The following is a 17,241-nucleotide window of genomic DNA, read 5'->3' as shown; positions in this document are numbered from 1 at the left end:
TAACTAAATACAAAGTTTTATAGTTATGCCAAGCAATAAAATATTTTGTCAGGTAGAAACTTTGAGTTAAATGTGAAAAATATTGGTAACATTACAATAAGGTCTGATTTGTTAACATTAGTTAATGCATGAAGTAGGAGCTATATACAGTTATTTTGCAAGATTAGTGAATGTTAGTTAAAAACACAATTGTTGGTTAGCTTAGAGAGCATTAATGCATTTTATGGAAAAGAGCTGCTGAGATGCATTTCAATAAATTAAAAAATTTAAAACAATTGTGTTCCTTGGGGAAAAAAAGCTGATTATTCAGGTTTTAAAATGACATGAGGGTGAATAAATGATGGCCATTTTCACTTGTGTATGAACTTTTCATTTAAAACAGGATAAAACTTATCTAAAACAGGCTTTTGAACAAATAAATATCTGGATCACACACAGTCAACAAAGCAAAGAACAAACAGTTCTCATAAAAGATGATGCTACAATCTTTATAGATTCAAAACTGGTGTTTGAACGGGAATACAATCTGAGTAGTTTCTCCTAAACAGCAATGACAGAGCAAATGAAAATGTTCTGCTTCTCTGCTCTTTATTCAGGCCCTCGCTCAAGCCTTGCTCAGATTGGCCAAGACTCCAATTTTACAATCAAACGCATGAGATCTCAATATGAAATCATTTCTCATCACATTCTTTCAGCATGAAAATATCTGTCAACAATTGACTCATTTCGCTGCTATTTTATATTTCTCTTGAGGAAGCTCAGGAGAAATATCTAAAACAAGACACATAAAGAGGACTTATTCTGATTTTCTCCCATGTTCATCTTTCTTTAGTGTGTAATGTTGCTGTTTCAGCATGAAATGGGGAGGTTCAGGAACTCCCTAAAACTCCTGCATGGTAGTCTTGAGTTTTCTTCCGGGAACAAGTCACAATATTCCTCATTTAAATAATGAATATGCAGAATAAAGAGGCGGAGCCTGGTTGAGTTAGTTAGTAATGTGTTCAAAACTGTTGGGACATTTCCCAACCACGCCGGAAGAGCTTGTCCAATCACGACACACTGCTCCAACCGACCAATCAGAGCACATTGTGCTTTTCCGAAGGAGGGGCTTCATAGAGACAGGAACTAAACAGAGATACTGACAGACTGGGAAAAGAGGAGCCGCAACAATGGAGAACATGAGGAAATAATCAACATTCAAGCAGGAAAACCGACTCTAGTGGAGCCTAAATACAAAATGAAGACTTTAGCATGATCTCGTGCAGCCAGAGGTTCAGACTGACACATGAGGTCTGGAGTCTATCACAGCTTTCATTGGTTGAGGACCGGCCAAGAGGATGTTTGACTGACATGTAACACAGCCAGTCACAGTTCGTTTTGTTTAGAAAATGTAAAAAGTTGATTTCCCTGCAATTACAGACCTGCATGCATCTACAAATTATTCATTTATTGTACTTGTTCTTGCAATTGTTCTGATGAGCGTTCATTGCCACAGTTGTAAACACGACAGTGTTCTTTCACGAGGGACTTTTTAAACACGGCATTTGTTTCCAGTCGGAGCATTAAAGAACGCAACACACACATCTCCCAGACATCCCGTAGAATTCAACCAATCAGATGGAGACCTCAAAACTCCTGAAGTGTTTCTAGAGAAGTGTGCCATATATGCGTCAGACATTCAGCCAACGTGAGCGTGAGACATGAGCCCGTTTCCGCCAAAATCACCCGGAACAATATGTCCCAATAACTTCTTCCTGTTAGCTGTCTGTGTTTCCATCGCCGCTTCATGAAGTTTAGTCCGGTGACGTAGGACTGCACGTGACTTTCCTCCGTAAATAAAGCCTGAACCTCGCCGTCGGTCCATCGATTTGTATTTTTTAAACTCAATTGCTGATTCGAATATCAAACAACTTTTACTGCACGCACCGAAACAGACTGTTAAAAACGGTGATTTAAATAAAACGCTGCATTAATTCAACTAATCAGCATGTTCAGCACCCAATTCACACCATAAGTAAAAAAATAAAGATAAATAAAGATACATAAAAATAAAGTTCCTGAATTTTGAAAAAGTACTAACTTGTGAGCAAGGCCGTTTTGTTGCCATACCCTGGCATTTACAAATATCTAGTGAAAGAAGGTGCTGAACCTTCATCAAATGTTGAACTTCAGGATGACAAAGTTAATATTATGAGCTGTTTATTTTCTGTTCATTTGTATTTCAATATTTGCAACCCTGTTGCCAAAATCTAACACGTTTTTTCTAAGACATGTTTTTGTGATTTTGCTATTTTTCAAAAGACAAAATACTTATTTACACACTTTTACACACCTTTATGTACTTAATTTTACTTATACTTATACCTATAAAAAAATAAAAAAAATTAAGATAAATAAAGATACATAAAAAATAAAGTTCCTGAATTTTGAAAAAGGACTAACTTGTGAGCAGGGCCGTTTTGTTACCCTAGCATTTAGACAAGCAGGGGAAATAAACGACTTATGCTTCTCTGTAGCTCTGTTGCAGCTCTAAAAAAGCTAATTTAAACTAAACGAGTGTCCTAACCAGACGCGATACGACAAGATATTCAACTATAAACCAGACTCGACCCGAGATCAATCAATCAAAAATCACAACCAATCAGAAGAGCGTTTGGGCGGGCTCTCTGTAAGTGCACTGACTGCATTCGCAATGAAATTGATAAGTACAGTATCGAATACTGAAATCGTACACAATGGCATGATTAGAATACACACTGAGTGACTGAAACTATTTTTAAATCATGGAATACACTTGTTTGTTCACCTTGATAGTTTGAACATAGTTGTTTCCTTTAATTTATTTTCAAGATCTGAGTAAATTATCCAGTGTTGCTTTCAGTAAGCCTATGTCTATAAAGGTCATATAACGGATTTAAATTATTATTATTATTATTATTATTATTATTATTATTATTATTATTATTTACATTAAATAAAACACATAATCTGCAGAAATAAAAACAGTCAAATAAATAGATTTTTTCTCACATTTGTGTCACATTTGGTTAAGACACAATGAAGGCTTATATATATTTCAGTATTTGCATTGTTGTTAAGTTTGTTTAGATCTGTCATTGAATTTTGTCCACATTTTGTTAAGATAATGTTATTATTTGGGAATGTCCTTGTTGTATGGCCAGAAGGCTCATGCCATACCCTAGTTTTTTGTGAAACGCCGCCACTGGTTTTGAGGGGGACATTTTACCTGGAACTTTATTTAGACCCTGCGGTCGAAACACACCGAGTCCCACCCCAAAGTTTCTGGGGAAAGTTTCTGTGGTGGAAACATGGCTTAAACGAAACAGTACAGAGCTATGAAAGAGATTTCCCTCTAGGAAGAAGCAAACAGTGAGTTAAACGGGCAGAAATGAGGTGAAATTGACTGTAACTCAGCCTGACTTGACACACTTTCAGAATCCAGAACAAATGTGGCTGTTTTGTGTGAGGAAGCCTCAGGGGGAGACGCATTTCTCCCCACACCTGTACGCTCACTGCACACACACATCCGCAGCTGCTGAGATGCTAGATTAATAATGCTACCGTAGGGAGGATCTAACCCTGCAATCCTCACGGATGATCTACGGATCCTTTCACCCAGACCGTGGCCCGGCAATGACATTCTACACACTCATTTATATACACGTCTCGTATAGGAAGCCATATTGTCATTCTTTCCTGCTTGATCTACTTAAAAATGACTCCATCAATCATTTGGGAGGAGCTGTTCAACTGTGTCATGATGTCAGTGTTTTACATATTAATGAGGCAGTAAAACATGCTTTACCATGGCAACCGGTCGTGTTTCTCGTGTTGTTTGGGAACGTAAGTTGAATTTGTAACCTTATTGTTGTAAATGATGTCACCAAGTGGCACTGGATCAGGAACAGACACACAAAATATAATCAACCTCTATTATCACCTTTTTCAGGCAGGTTCTTTCCTCAATGTGTCCTGATGTGTTGATTTCCTGGGAAATGAAACCAATGGCTTTGTGCCATGTCCAATGTCAGCAGTGTTGGGTAAGGCAATTTCCGTAAAATAGGTAGGGAACAAAGCAGGCCTCAAAAGGATTAAACAAATATCTAGTGAAAGAAGGTGCTGAACCTTCATCAAATGTTGAACTTCAGGATGACAAAGTTAATATTATGAGCTGTTTATTTTCTGTTCATTTGTATTGCAATATTTGCAACCCTGTTGCCAAAATCTAACATTTTTTCTAAGACATGTTTTTGTGATTTTGCTATTTATCAAAAGACAAAATATTTATTTACACACTTTTACACACCTTTATGTACTTACTTTTACTTATACTTATACCTATTTTACTTATTTTTAATTACGTTTACATACTTGTTTATGTAAGCGAGTACTTTTACTTATACTTCCTTAAACTTGTTTACTTTTACTTACTTTTAATTACATTTACATACCTTTACTTATGTTTACTTTTACTTACTTTAACTTAGGTTTACATACTTTTACTTGTTAACTTTTACTTACGTTTACTTACTTTTGACTTTTACTTACTTTTACTTTTACTTACGTTTGCATAATGTTATTTTTACTTATGTTTACTTTTACTTATACTTACCTCTTTTACTTTTATTTACCTTTACTTTTACTTATATTTACTTACTTATACTTACTTTTACTTACATTTACATACTTTAACTTTTGCTTATGGTTGCATACTTTTACTTTTACTTACTTTTTATTTAATTTTACTTTTACTTATGTTTACTTACTTTTACTTATACTTACTTTTTATTTAATTTTACTTTTACTTATGTTTACTTACTTTTACTTATACTTACTTTTTATTTAATTTTACTTTTACTTATGTTTACTTACTTTTACTTATACTTACTTTTTATTTAATTTTACTTTTACTTATGTTTACTTACTTTTTATGTAAGCAAGTACTTTTACTTACGATTACATACTTTTGCTTGTGTTTACATTTACTTATTTTTATTTTTACTGTTACTTAAGTTTACTTACTTTTTTATTTAAACAAATTTTACTTACTTTTACTTACATTTACATACTTTTACTTATGTTTACATTTACTTACTTTTACTTCTACTTACCTTTTTTACTTTTACTTATCTTTACGTTTACTTATATTTACTTTTACGTATTTTTACTTATACTTAATTTTACTTATGTGTACATACTTTAACTTTTACTTAGGTTTGCATACTTTTACTTTTTCTTACTTTTACCTACGTACTTTTACTTTATTTGACTTATGTTTACATAATTTTACTTATAATTACTTTTACTGATGTTTACTTTTACTTGCGTTTACATACTTTTACTTATACTTACGGTTACTTATTAACTTACTTATACTTTCTTTTCTTTTCTTTTCTTTTACTTATGTTTACATACTTTTACTTTCGCTTGCATAATGTTATTTTCACTTATGTTTACATACTTTTACTTATGTTTACTTTTACTTATACTTACCTTTTTTACTTTTATTTACATTTACGTTTACTTATATTTACTTTTGCGTATGTTTACTTTTACTTACTTTTACTTAACTTTACATACTTTAACTTTTGCTTATGTTTACTTACTTTTACTTATACTTACTTTTACTTACTTTTACTTATACTTACTTTTACTTATGTTTACTTACTTTTTTATGTAAGCAAGTACTTTTACTTACTTTTGCTTACAATTACATACTTTGACTTATATTTACTTTTACCTACATTTACATACTTTTACTTATGTTTACTTTTAATTACTTTTTCTTCCACAAACCTTTTTTACTTCTACTTACCTTTACTTATATTTACTTTTATGTATGTTTACTTATACTTACTTTTACATACTTTAACTTTTGCTTATGTTTATATACTTTTACTCATACTTACTTTTACTTAATGTTAGTTATGTTCACATACTTTGTGTGTAAGCAAGTACTTTTACTTATGTTTACATACTTTTACTTTTACTTACGTACTTACTGTTACTTTATTTGCCTTAATTTTACTTATTTGACTTACTTTTACTTAATTTTACATAATTTTACTTATACTTACTTTTACTTATGTTTACTTTTACTTACTTTTACGTATGTTTACATACTTTTACTTAAAAATACTTTTACTTATGTACTTACTAATACTTTCTTTTATTTTCTTTTACTTAAGTTAACATACTTTAACTTATACTTACTTTTTTATGCTTACTTTTACTTACTTTTACATGTATTTATTTGTTTATTTATGTGGCCATAACATGAATAATTATCAGCATATATTATTAATTCGTCATTGATTATATATTCCCTTAACTAGTGTTTCATATAATTTTAATATCAGTTAATCCTGGAGGGATACGTTATCTCAATAATGAGTGCAGTTTAACTGTGGTTTGTGGCACAATTATGGTTTGTCTGTATCTAATATAGAAACTCCAGAAGAACAGGTCACATTAGTGCACAGACACAAGGGAAAATACAGTATTAATAATACGCTTACCAAAATCCACTATCAACAATCTCTCACACAAGCATTCATATTTGGCACAACAAACTGGATAATAAAATCTTGATGAAGAGCTTATGGGTCAAAACTATTGTGTAACAAATTGTGTAACGCCATTCTGCTCCCATCCTAATGACTCGTGATACTCAGCTGTAAATATTTATAAAGTGCGCCATTTCACTTATCATCACAAAAATAGGTCATTAAATAAAAAGTAGTTTCCTCATCGGCTGGAATGCCGAGCTTCTGTCCCTCCCTCTCTACATTACAAACTCTCTCAGCGTGGAAACTTGGATTGGGCCTTTACAGCCATCATTAAGTCTTGGATTTCGAGAGATCTGGCTTTCGGCAGCGACACTTGTCTTTTCCACATAAGTCGACATCCCTCATTTGATTATTTTCCATTGCGGCAGTATTCGGCCGGAGAAGGTGAATTAGCAGCTTTCTGGTGGAAGGAGGGGGATTAGGGAAGCCCTGAGGTTATGTCGGCCATCCAGGGCAGTTTACATGCTGGATTTAAAGGCCCGGACTGGTGTTAGGAAAGACCTTTTGGGAATATTTGTGGGCTACAGAGCACACTTCACTACATAAAACCACACTCAGCTAGAGAAACTGTATAGACATGCTCAGGAAACCCAGAATAACCACAGCTCAGACATTCTTCAGCTCTAACTAACACATAACAGTATAGGTGTTTTAGGATCAGTATAGTTTCTGTAAATATTTTGAATTCGATTTTAGTTTTCATCTAAGTCATTTTGTTTCATAAATGTTATAAAAAAATGCTTAAAACGTATAATATCTAGACATGTTTTAAAAAAAAGAAAATGTAAATTAAATGTTGGCAACTGCCTGAAATAAATTAATTTCAAGGTGTTTTTAATATTTTATTTCATTTGAGTTTATAGATTTTATTTAAAGTTTTTAAAACTTTTTATGGTTTTAGTTTTTACCATTGATGTAGACACTATAGTTTTTGTGAATTTGCGAATATTTTAGTCAAAGTTTAATTCATTTTGTTTCATACATTTTATAAATATGTCTTAAACTTATATATTTTTAAAAAAATTATTTTTAGTATTTTATCGTAGAAAAAAACATTATCTTTATTGTGCATTTTTGTCATTTATATATATATATATATATATAAATGACAAAAATACACAATAAAGATAATGTTTTTTTATATATATATTATAAAATATATATATTTTTTAATTTGATTATACATGTGTCTACATGTGTCAGTGTTTATTACGTTTTAAAACTAAACCCTATAATAAAAAATATAGACATTTTAAGTGTAGTTATTTTTGTACATCAACTTAAATGTTGCCTTGGTACCCTAGCTGAAATAAAATAAGTTTAAGATTTTATGTTTTTTATTTATAATTATCATTTATTTTTATTTATTTGTTCCTAAGTAATAAAAAGATTAGTTGTAGTTAATGATAATAAACGCACTTAAATGACAAAATGATGATTGATTTGAAGTGAATTCCATGAATTGCTGTAACATGCCATTCAAAGCTTCATCTCCCTAGAGCTTTACTTATCAGCCACAGCTTCATATTCAAGGGCTTAAAGACTATAAATCTAGAGATAAGCAACATTAGACGTCTGTGTGTCTGTGTGTGTGTGAGTGAGGGAGAAAGAGGTTAGCCTCCCCGCTCTTCCCATCCGCTGCCACAGAGTCAGTCCAGCGTGTTATGAGGTCATGGAGACACAGGGGTTCCCATTAGCAGAACACCACATCCATCTCCTGAGTAATTACTGCCCCATCACCTCCGGGCCAAACCAAACAATGGCAGGAATATGCTACAATGGCATATCGAGGGCTGTCTCCATGCAACTAGCCCGAATCTACAGGCAGATAAACCTTATCGCGGGTAACAAAAGTTTTAAAACCAGGAAACAGGCCAAATTATTAAAACAAGATATTCTCTACTCAGGCCTGCTGCTTTGAAGCCAGTGCTGCTTCTGGCAAAGAAACGGTTAACATGTTGGCACAGAAACCTGAATAAACCTTCAAACCTTTCTGACTCCAGGTCCACAATAACATTCTCAAGCCCCATTTCTTTTCCAATTGTTTGTGACTTACTGGACAAAGATTACGGATAAGATATGTAACTCTCAATTTCTTTAAACACTTTGCAATAAGCATCCATTTGTTAAAATGAACATGCATTAACTGTTGTTTATTAACTATCGTTAAAAAACATTAATAATAGTCTTACTCATTGTTCATGACAGTTAATGCTTAACTAACTTCAAATAAAGTGGCATTATTATAAAGTGTTACCAATTATTTTAGATCTTGGCATAACTAGAAATATCTACACCAGTCAGGCATAACATTATGACCACAATCCTAATATTGTGTTGGTCCCCCTTTTTCGGTCCCCTGAAGGTGTGTTGTATCTGGCACCAAGATGTTATCAGCAGATCCTTTAAGTCCTGTAAGTTGTGAGGTGGGGCCTCCGTGGATCTGACTTGTTTGTTCAGCTCATCCCACAGATGCTCGATTGGATTGAGATCTGGGGATATTGGAGGCCAAGTCAACGCTAAAACTCATTGTTGTGCTCCTCAAACAATTCAAGGCACTGGTGCTCGCCTACAAAGTTAACTGTGCACTAATATACCTAAACTTACTTGTTCGGACTTATGTACCCTCCAGAAGCTTGCGTTCTGCACAACCTTCCTTTTCCTGGACCGTTGCCACCTGGTGGAATGACCTACCTATCGCAATACGAGCAGCCGAGTCTAAAACCATTTTCAAAAAAACATCTAAAGACACATCTTTTCCAGTGACACCTGATCAATAAAGACTAGCACTTAACTATGCTATTCATTTTTTTGTTTGTTTGTTTATATAATAAAAAAAAGGAAAAAAAGCATGTGTACTTCACTAGATTAACTGTGACTTGTTACAGCACTTCCATGCTGTTGCCCCTGTTTGTTTTAGTTTCTTCTATTGCTCTCCTCATTTATAAGTCGCATCTGCTAAATGATTAAATATAAATGTAAATGTAAATTACTGAACCATTTTTGCTTTGTGGCAGGGTGCATTATCCTGCTGAAAGAGCCGCCAGTAAATACAGTTTTTACTGTTTCTTTTGATAGATACTGACCACTGCAGACCGGGAACAGCCCACAAGAGCTGCAGTTTTGGAGATGCTCTGACCCAGTCGTCTAGACATCGCAATTTGGCCCTTGACAAACTCGCTCAAATCCTTACGCTTGCCCAATTTCTCTGCTTTTAACACATAAACTTTGAGGACAAAATGTTCACTTGCTGCCTAATATATCCCACCAACTAACAGGAGCCGTGATGATGATATCATCAGTCTTATTCACGTCACCTGTCAGTGATAGCTATGATAGCATTATGATAGCTGTCATAATGTTATGCCTGATCAGTGTATATACAGTACACGATAAAAATACAAGATTCCATTAATTTAGAGGATTTTTTCAGGTCTAGAAATCACACATTTAAAGTGAAGCAGCCTCATATATCCATTTTTCCCAGACCACAGGAACCCTGGTTGATTAAAGAACACAATCTCTTGTTGAGGGAGTGAATTTAAATAAGAAATAAGACAATTTATATACGAAATATCATCTTGAAGCCCCCTTGGAAGCTGAGGACCCTACTGGGCCCCAGAGCCATGGTTGAGGATGCAAATAAAGAAAATAGACACAAATGAGTCAATTGTTGATGTACTGTAAGACTGCAGAGCTAAAAAAAAACAGTGAAACATAGTCAGATTGTTTGGTCTTTGAGTTTGATATAGTCAATGGTCAAGACACATTACATTATTTGAGATCTTATTTGCTCTTTATTTATTGTCATTGCTGTGCAACAGAAACTATTTAAGTATTAGCAGGATCTAACTTTCCAACAGGGAAGGATATGAGGTGTGTGTTTTGCCTAAAACATTTAATTTTTCCCAGTTTTCTCCCAGCTGGCTTGGACTGACCTGCTGTGTAAACGAGTGTGTACTGGCCGCGTTGAGTGTGGAAGGTTTTGCTGCTGGCGTGTTTGTTCGCTCCAGTAGAGGATGAAGACTCCAGTCTGCTTCGCTCGGACTCGATGTATTTCAGTATAACACCTGTGATCTTCTCTCCACCAGTTCCACTGGACAGCGCTCTCTTCAACAGGACTGACTGGGCCTCTTTTAAGCTGCAACACAGCAAAATAAAAGCCTGTGGATGCTGAGAAAGCCATTTAAAAATGCAAAAATAAATCCACAACAAAACTTTACTTTTTTGGGGGTTACTCTGGGTTTCCAAGCCCTCCCCGGACAGCACACCAAATACGCATAATCTTTACTCTATTTAAAGGTGCCATTAACTGGCTATTTTTTTATACTGTTGTCTGAGGTCAACTTATCACGTTTGCATGTTTTTTTACATTCAAAAACATCATAATGAATTAGTAATAGGCTATTTTCTATAATGTTTTGAGGCTCTTTGTAAAACACTGGGTTTTGATGGCCGTGCCACACTGAAGACTTAGAAGAAAACGCCCACGGCTAGGATTGGATAAGATTTGCATGTTTAATGAGCTTCTGCTCCCCTGTCAGTTCACAAGAGGAAGGGATTGTTTTGGAAACCTGTCAACAGGCTTACGTTTGGGTAGCTCGTCTGGAAAACACACAGCCCTGGATGTTGTGCTTTGTGAGCCATAGGAGTCTGATCCCGAATTGCAATGAACCAAAAAATAAGGGATTCTCCAGCCTGTGACAGCATGCTATGTTCTGTTAAGACACGTACACATAATCAATATAATACGATCTTTATGCAATACTATCACATATAAAATAAACATGTTTTGCTCACATAAGTGTGTTGCACCATTCCTGTCGGATCCAATACAGAAGGTACAGCACTGTGTTTTAATCTCAATATGTCTGCAAATCCATTGTCGACCTGTGTCTCGTTTACTTGTTGTTGTTTTTTTTGCGCTAGTTTGATTTGTAGTTCAGTAATGGCGGAGGAGAAAGATGCGAATGAAACCATTCATTCCATTGTGGCACCGCTGCCGAATATCCAGAAGTTAAAGCCGGAGCAAGAACAATCTTTGCTAGGATTTGTTGGTGGCCCTCCTCCCCAACAGGGTGAATTCGGGAAAAGTTTGATTTTCCAGCTCGCTCCGTTAGTGGTGAAAGAGTTGGCTAAAGCCATATTCGGACGGTAATTGTTTCTCGTGGGGTCGGAAAGTATTGGCATCATTTACAGGGGCTAGTCAGTGATTTTATTGCCGTCCGTTTCCCACCACCAGCGTAAAAATCCCCTGCCGAATTACCTACTGCTTTAGACAAACACCAAGGTTGTGTGGTGATGTAATAGCTGTCCAAATCCACATCTGTTTTCAAGAATATATCACTTCAAAATGCACTGTTCATAATCATTTTTGACCACTGCAGAGCACTGTACGGTTGCGCTTTGCTGTTATTTGGATGCATTTCTAGACTTGTATTTCTTTAAAATGCTGGCAAGTATTTACAAGAGCAATATTTAATCACTGCTTAAACTAATTAAAATTTTAACATTTGAATTGGTCCGTTATTTATAGCAGCATTAATGATCATACCAAGCATATGACATTTTATTTACAGCATCCACACTGTAAAAAATTATTTAGAAAAAAAAAGTTATCTGGTTGCCTTCAAATTTTGAGTTCATTAAAATAAAATTTTTGAGTTAATGCAATGAACATTTTTTGAGATTCGACAACCTTTATTAAAATATAATTAAACGATTTTGTAAGCATATTGGGTAATTGTGTGTGTTTTATTTCTGATGACGCAGCCAAATAGTGCTATTTTCATGATTTATCACATGTTTTATGTGGTTCAGATACAATAATATTTTGAGTTTCTATTTATTAAACAAATTTCCCTCATTGTATCAACTCAAATATTTAATTTCAATAAACTCAAAATTTTAAGGCAACCAGGTTACTTACTTTTTTAAGTTAAACCAACATTTTTTTTTACAGTGCAATCATGTTGACAGCGTGGACCACGTGAACAGCGCGTTCGGGCGCATGACATACGTCATGACCAAACGTCAGAGACTGGTTATGGCAGATCCAGAGCGGGTCTGGGCAGATCCAATAGTTTTAATCTTCAACAGAGTACCCGCCTTCGCGGAAGTAAACGCTTGTCAATGGAGAGTGGCAAGACTCTATGTACAAATTAAATGTACGAGAATCTGGTAAGACCAGGCTAAGATAACGCTTCCCCGCCAAACAATTTTCCACCTTTCCATGTTTTCAGTGTTAGTCGCTAGGGGGCGCTATTACGCATCTTCTGAATGAGCAGAGAATCTCCTGATCAAAAAACACACGTGAGGAAGACGCAATAAAGCTAGCGATCGAATGTAAGCAGATGCATATGAAAACAACCTGATCATCAACATTAAACATCATATCTAATCTATCTAATGTTCCTGAATGAGATGTGGAGCAGGACGAGCTCCAGGACTGAAGCATTAATGGACTCGATCTCCTCCATCAGTGTTTGATCATCTCTGAATCTGATCTGGAGTCAGTCTTTCACAAAAACATAATTTTCTCAGCTTTTTGTTCAAAATGTTGCTTTTTTATGAAACTTACCTTTAATGGTTTAAGTAAGAACAGCTTGATACAATTAAGTTACTTAATTCAATTAAGGCTACAAGTTTGCATAATTGAATTACGTAAACTGAGTTTGTTTTTTTACGGTGTAGAGTGCCCAATTACAGAGCTTGTGCAAACATATTCACGTTGGATCAGATGCTTTTTTTATGCTTATAAAAAGTATGTATTTTTTTATATAAATCTAAATTATTTCCAGTTAACAACATAGTCAAACTTCACACACTTGGTACAGCCATGTCAACTAATTGTACTTTTATTTATATTCATATTTTTGGTAGAACATTCACAATAACTCTTTTAAGACTTTTTAAACTAAAAGCAATTCAATTAGCCAAAAATGTCTGCTTTTAATTCTAATTGTCCTTCATGTTCTGTGAGAATAATGAAAATAACTCCACTGCAAAGCCGTTCTGGCAGTCGTTTCCAACTGTGTGTCCAAACCGATGCAAATCCACAGCATGGACTTAGAAAGCTTGCGTGAGCATGAGTTCATTTTCCCAAACAGAGATAATTTACAGTAAAAACAAGCTGACGTGAGCTTGGGTCAACAGCAAACAGCCTATAAAACATGCATATGGCCATTTCCATTTTACATGCAACCTTCCCAACTCAGCATGTGTCAAACACACACTCACCCTGCATAAACACCCTCAGCGCAACAGGGGATGATTTGAGAAAAGTCTAATTTACAGAAAACCTTGAAACGGGAGAACTGGATAAGTCCTAATACAGAGCCCTGAGGTACTCCTAGATTTGAACTAAGCAAATTATGGCAATTATGACAATTGAAAATTGGCAATTATGACAAATTGAATCATAATGATAATCAGTCTTATACTCTATTTTTTAATTTATAGATCATGTCTTTGAATACAAAAAAAATGAAATAATTTCTTCCAAATGCAATATTCTTTTTGGATTATGAACAAAAAACCATGTCACATTCTTTATTTGATTGCATGTTTTAGAAAAAAATAAAATCGAACAAGCTTGGGGCCTTTCCACTGTGATAATTTACTACTTTTTAAGGAACATTTCAGACAAAGAGGTTTCTAAAATACATACTGTACGTAGGGCACATACCTTTCATAGCTGACGAATGTAAGCATTCATATCTTATTTGAAAAGCCATGGAAATAAAAGCAGAACTTGCTTGCTTTAGCGATTCTGGGTTTAGTTGCCAGGCTCGGGACTTTCAAACACAGAGGACTTATCTGACAAATCTAGTTCACACATTGAATGTGATATAAAAACTGTTGAAAGATGGGGAAATTGCAGGCTGTCAGCACAGAGTGTGTGTGCAACATTGGCCCGTCAGGTAGATCATTGAAACTGACCCATAAATGGAGTCTTTCAATAGTCTATTGTGAGAGAACTGTTTCCACAGGGCAGGCCCTTCCTTCCCAAGCTCAGATTCAGCAGAGGACTTGCTCAACAGGCTGAGATCAGAGTCTGAGTGGGTCTGCTCGACCTCTAAAAGGCACTAAATCTCTCAAACTAGGACACAAACCAAACTGTATTGGTTTAGAGTAACATTTAATGCAGCCAAAATATTTTTTTTTTTCTGTAAATACAAATTTGAGTGTTTAACTCTTGCAAGTGAATACAATAAAACATAGGTATAACAATTTTACAATTAATACTTGTTTTAAAATAGATTCCTTTATTTTAGTGTTTGTATTACAATGATAATCTATTCCTGTCTTAGAGATGATGTTAATATTGTTATTATTATATAATCTCCCTCAGCTATCAGGCCTGATGAATCTCAGACAGCAGTTTCAGTTAAGAAAATAGAAAAAGACTGTATTAAAAAAAATAGATACTGTTTAAAAGTTTTGCACTTAAAGGAGGCATAACACGCACAATTTATCATGTTAATCTTGAGTATCTATTGAGCAGTGTTGCATCCTTCATATATCCTAAGTGTATTCAGTTTTATCATATTTATTAAAGACAGATATCGATTTTATTTCTGAAAACAGCCGAGCTTGTGTAGGCATTCAGTGGGCGGAGCTAAAGAGAGCACACACACACACACACACACACACACACACACACACACACACACACACACACACACACACACACACACACACACACACACACACACACACACACATGTTTGTTTTTGTGAATTGTGGGGACATTCCATAGGCGTAATGGGTTTTATACTGTACAAACCGTATTGTCTATCCCCTTACACTGCCCCTATCCCTAAACCTACCCATCACAGGAAACATTCTGCATTTTTACTTTTTCAAAAAAACTCCTCCTGTATGATTTATAAGCATTTTGAAAAGTGGGGACATGGGGTAATGTCCTGATATGTCACCATTTTCTGTAATACCTGTGTCATACACATGTTATTATACACATTTTTGTCCTGATATGTCACAAAAACAAGCACACACACACACACACACACACACACACACACACACACATATGGGGACATTCCATAGGCGTAATGGTTTTTATACCGTACAAACCGTATTTTCTGTCCCCTTACACTGCCCCTACCCCTACCCCTAAACCTACCCAACACACACACACACACACACACACACACACACACACACACACACACACACACACACACACACACACACACACACACACACACACACACACACACACACACACACACACACACACATATGGGGACATTCCATAGGCGTAATGGTTTTTATACCGTACAAACCGTATTTTCTGTCCCCTTACACTGCCCCTACCCCTACCCCTAAACCTACCCAACACACACACACACACACACACACACACACACACACACACACACACACACACACCTAAACCTATACCCATCACAGGAAATATTCTGCATTTTTACTTTCTAAAAAAAGCTCATCCTGTGTGATTTATAAGCCTTTTGAAAAGTGTAAGTCACCCTCTCCTTGTAATACCCATGTCATTCCTATGTCATTATACACATTTGTGTCCTCATTTGTCACAAAAACATGCCCACACACACACACACACACACACACTTGGCGCGCCGATTACCAACAAAACACACACATTTGATGCCATTTCACTCACCGCCAGCGGTTTCAACTCATGACCAGGAACAAACACACACACTTGCAGAACTCAACAAACACAAACTTCCTTAACACTGGTTTATTTGTGAAGCTGATCAAGGCGATCTTTCCCTCACAATCAAAACCAGAAACACACTTCTTCAGTGACATTGTTGATTTTGTGGTCTAAAAACACAGTGCCAGCGCCGCCGACGGCTCCCATAACCTGACCGAATGATGCTGAACTGTAGAGCAGGACTGTAGACCCTTTGGGCGACTTCAGTCTCACGTCTGAACAACAGCCATCTTTCTCTCAAAGTAAAGGTGTGGGTATATGAATTCTCATTCTGCTATATGGAAGCGAAACGTGGCCTACATACCGGTGGCAGGAGCCCAAGCGTAATGCTTTTCACTTCCGTTGTCCATGACAGATCCTCGGCCTGTCATGGCAGGATCGGCTCCCGAACAGCACCGCGCTAAAGCTCACTAACAGCAGTGCGATGTACGCCGTGTACAGCAGTGCGATGTACGATTTTATCTTGTGTAAAACCGGGCAGCTTGGCGGTGTGCGCTGACAGAGGGCACGGTTCTGTCATGCTGTGCTTGCACCAGTATTTGCATGTTATACACCGTTTAGATCGGCGCTTGTGTTGCAAAAGGCCTTGATTGATTGGGGGGGGGGGGGGGGGGGTCATGTTTTTGTGAAATATCAGGACACAAATGTGTATAATTACATGGGTATACTGTCAGAAAAAAAGGTACATTTCTGTCACCGGGGCGGTACCCTAAGGTACAAAACCAAAAAGGTACTAATATGTACCTTTAAGGTACTACGATGCACTCTTAAAGTACTGATATGTACCTTTTAAGGTACTAATATGTACCATTTAGGGGTGAGTAAAGTACAAAGATGTACCTTTTCACTTTTGTACTTTAGGGTACCGCCCCAGTGACAGAACTGTACTTTTTTTTCTTACAGTGTATGACACAGGTATTATAAGGAGAG

General features: G+C 35.8%; 1 protein-coding gene across 2 annotated transcripts in view; it reads right to left on the bottom strand.

Annotated features, from left to right (window-relative positions):
• Positions 1-17,241, bottom strand: part of LOC137043384 (latent-transforming growth factor beta-binding protein 4) — a 116,981-nt gene that overhangs the window by 84,465 nt on the left and 15,275 nt on the right. For both annotated transcript variants that reach the window (XM_067419648.1, XM_067419649.1), the window contains exon 4: positions 10,529-10,731. In XM_067419648.1, the coding sequence (XP_067275749.1) occupies positions 10,529-10,731 (203 nt within the window). The remainder of the gene's footprint in view (positions 1-10,528; positions 10,732-17,241) is intronic.

Source organism: Pseudorasbora parva, chromosome 16 (assembly GCF_024679245.1).
Source record: "Pseudorasbora parva isolate DD20220531a chromosome 16, ASM2467924v1, whole genome shotgun sequence".
Taxonomy (NCBI): domain Eukaryota; kingdom Metazoa; phylum Chordata; class Actinopteri; order Cypriniformes; family Gobionidae; genus Pseudorasbora; species Pseudorasbora parva.
The sequence above is the reverse complement of the archived record's forward strand: the minus strand, read 5'-3'. Positions and strand labels throughout refer to the sequence as shown.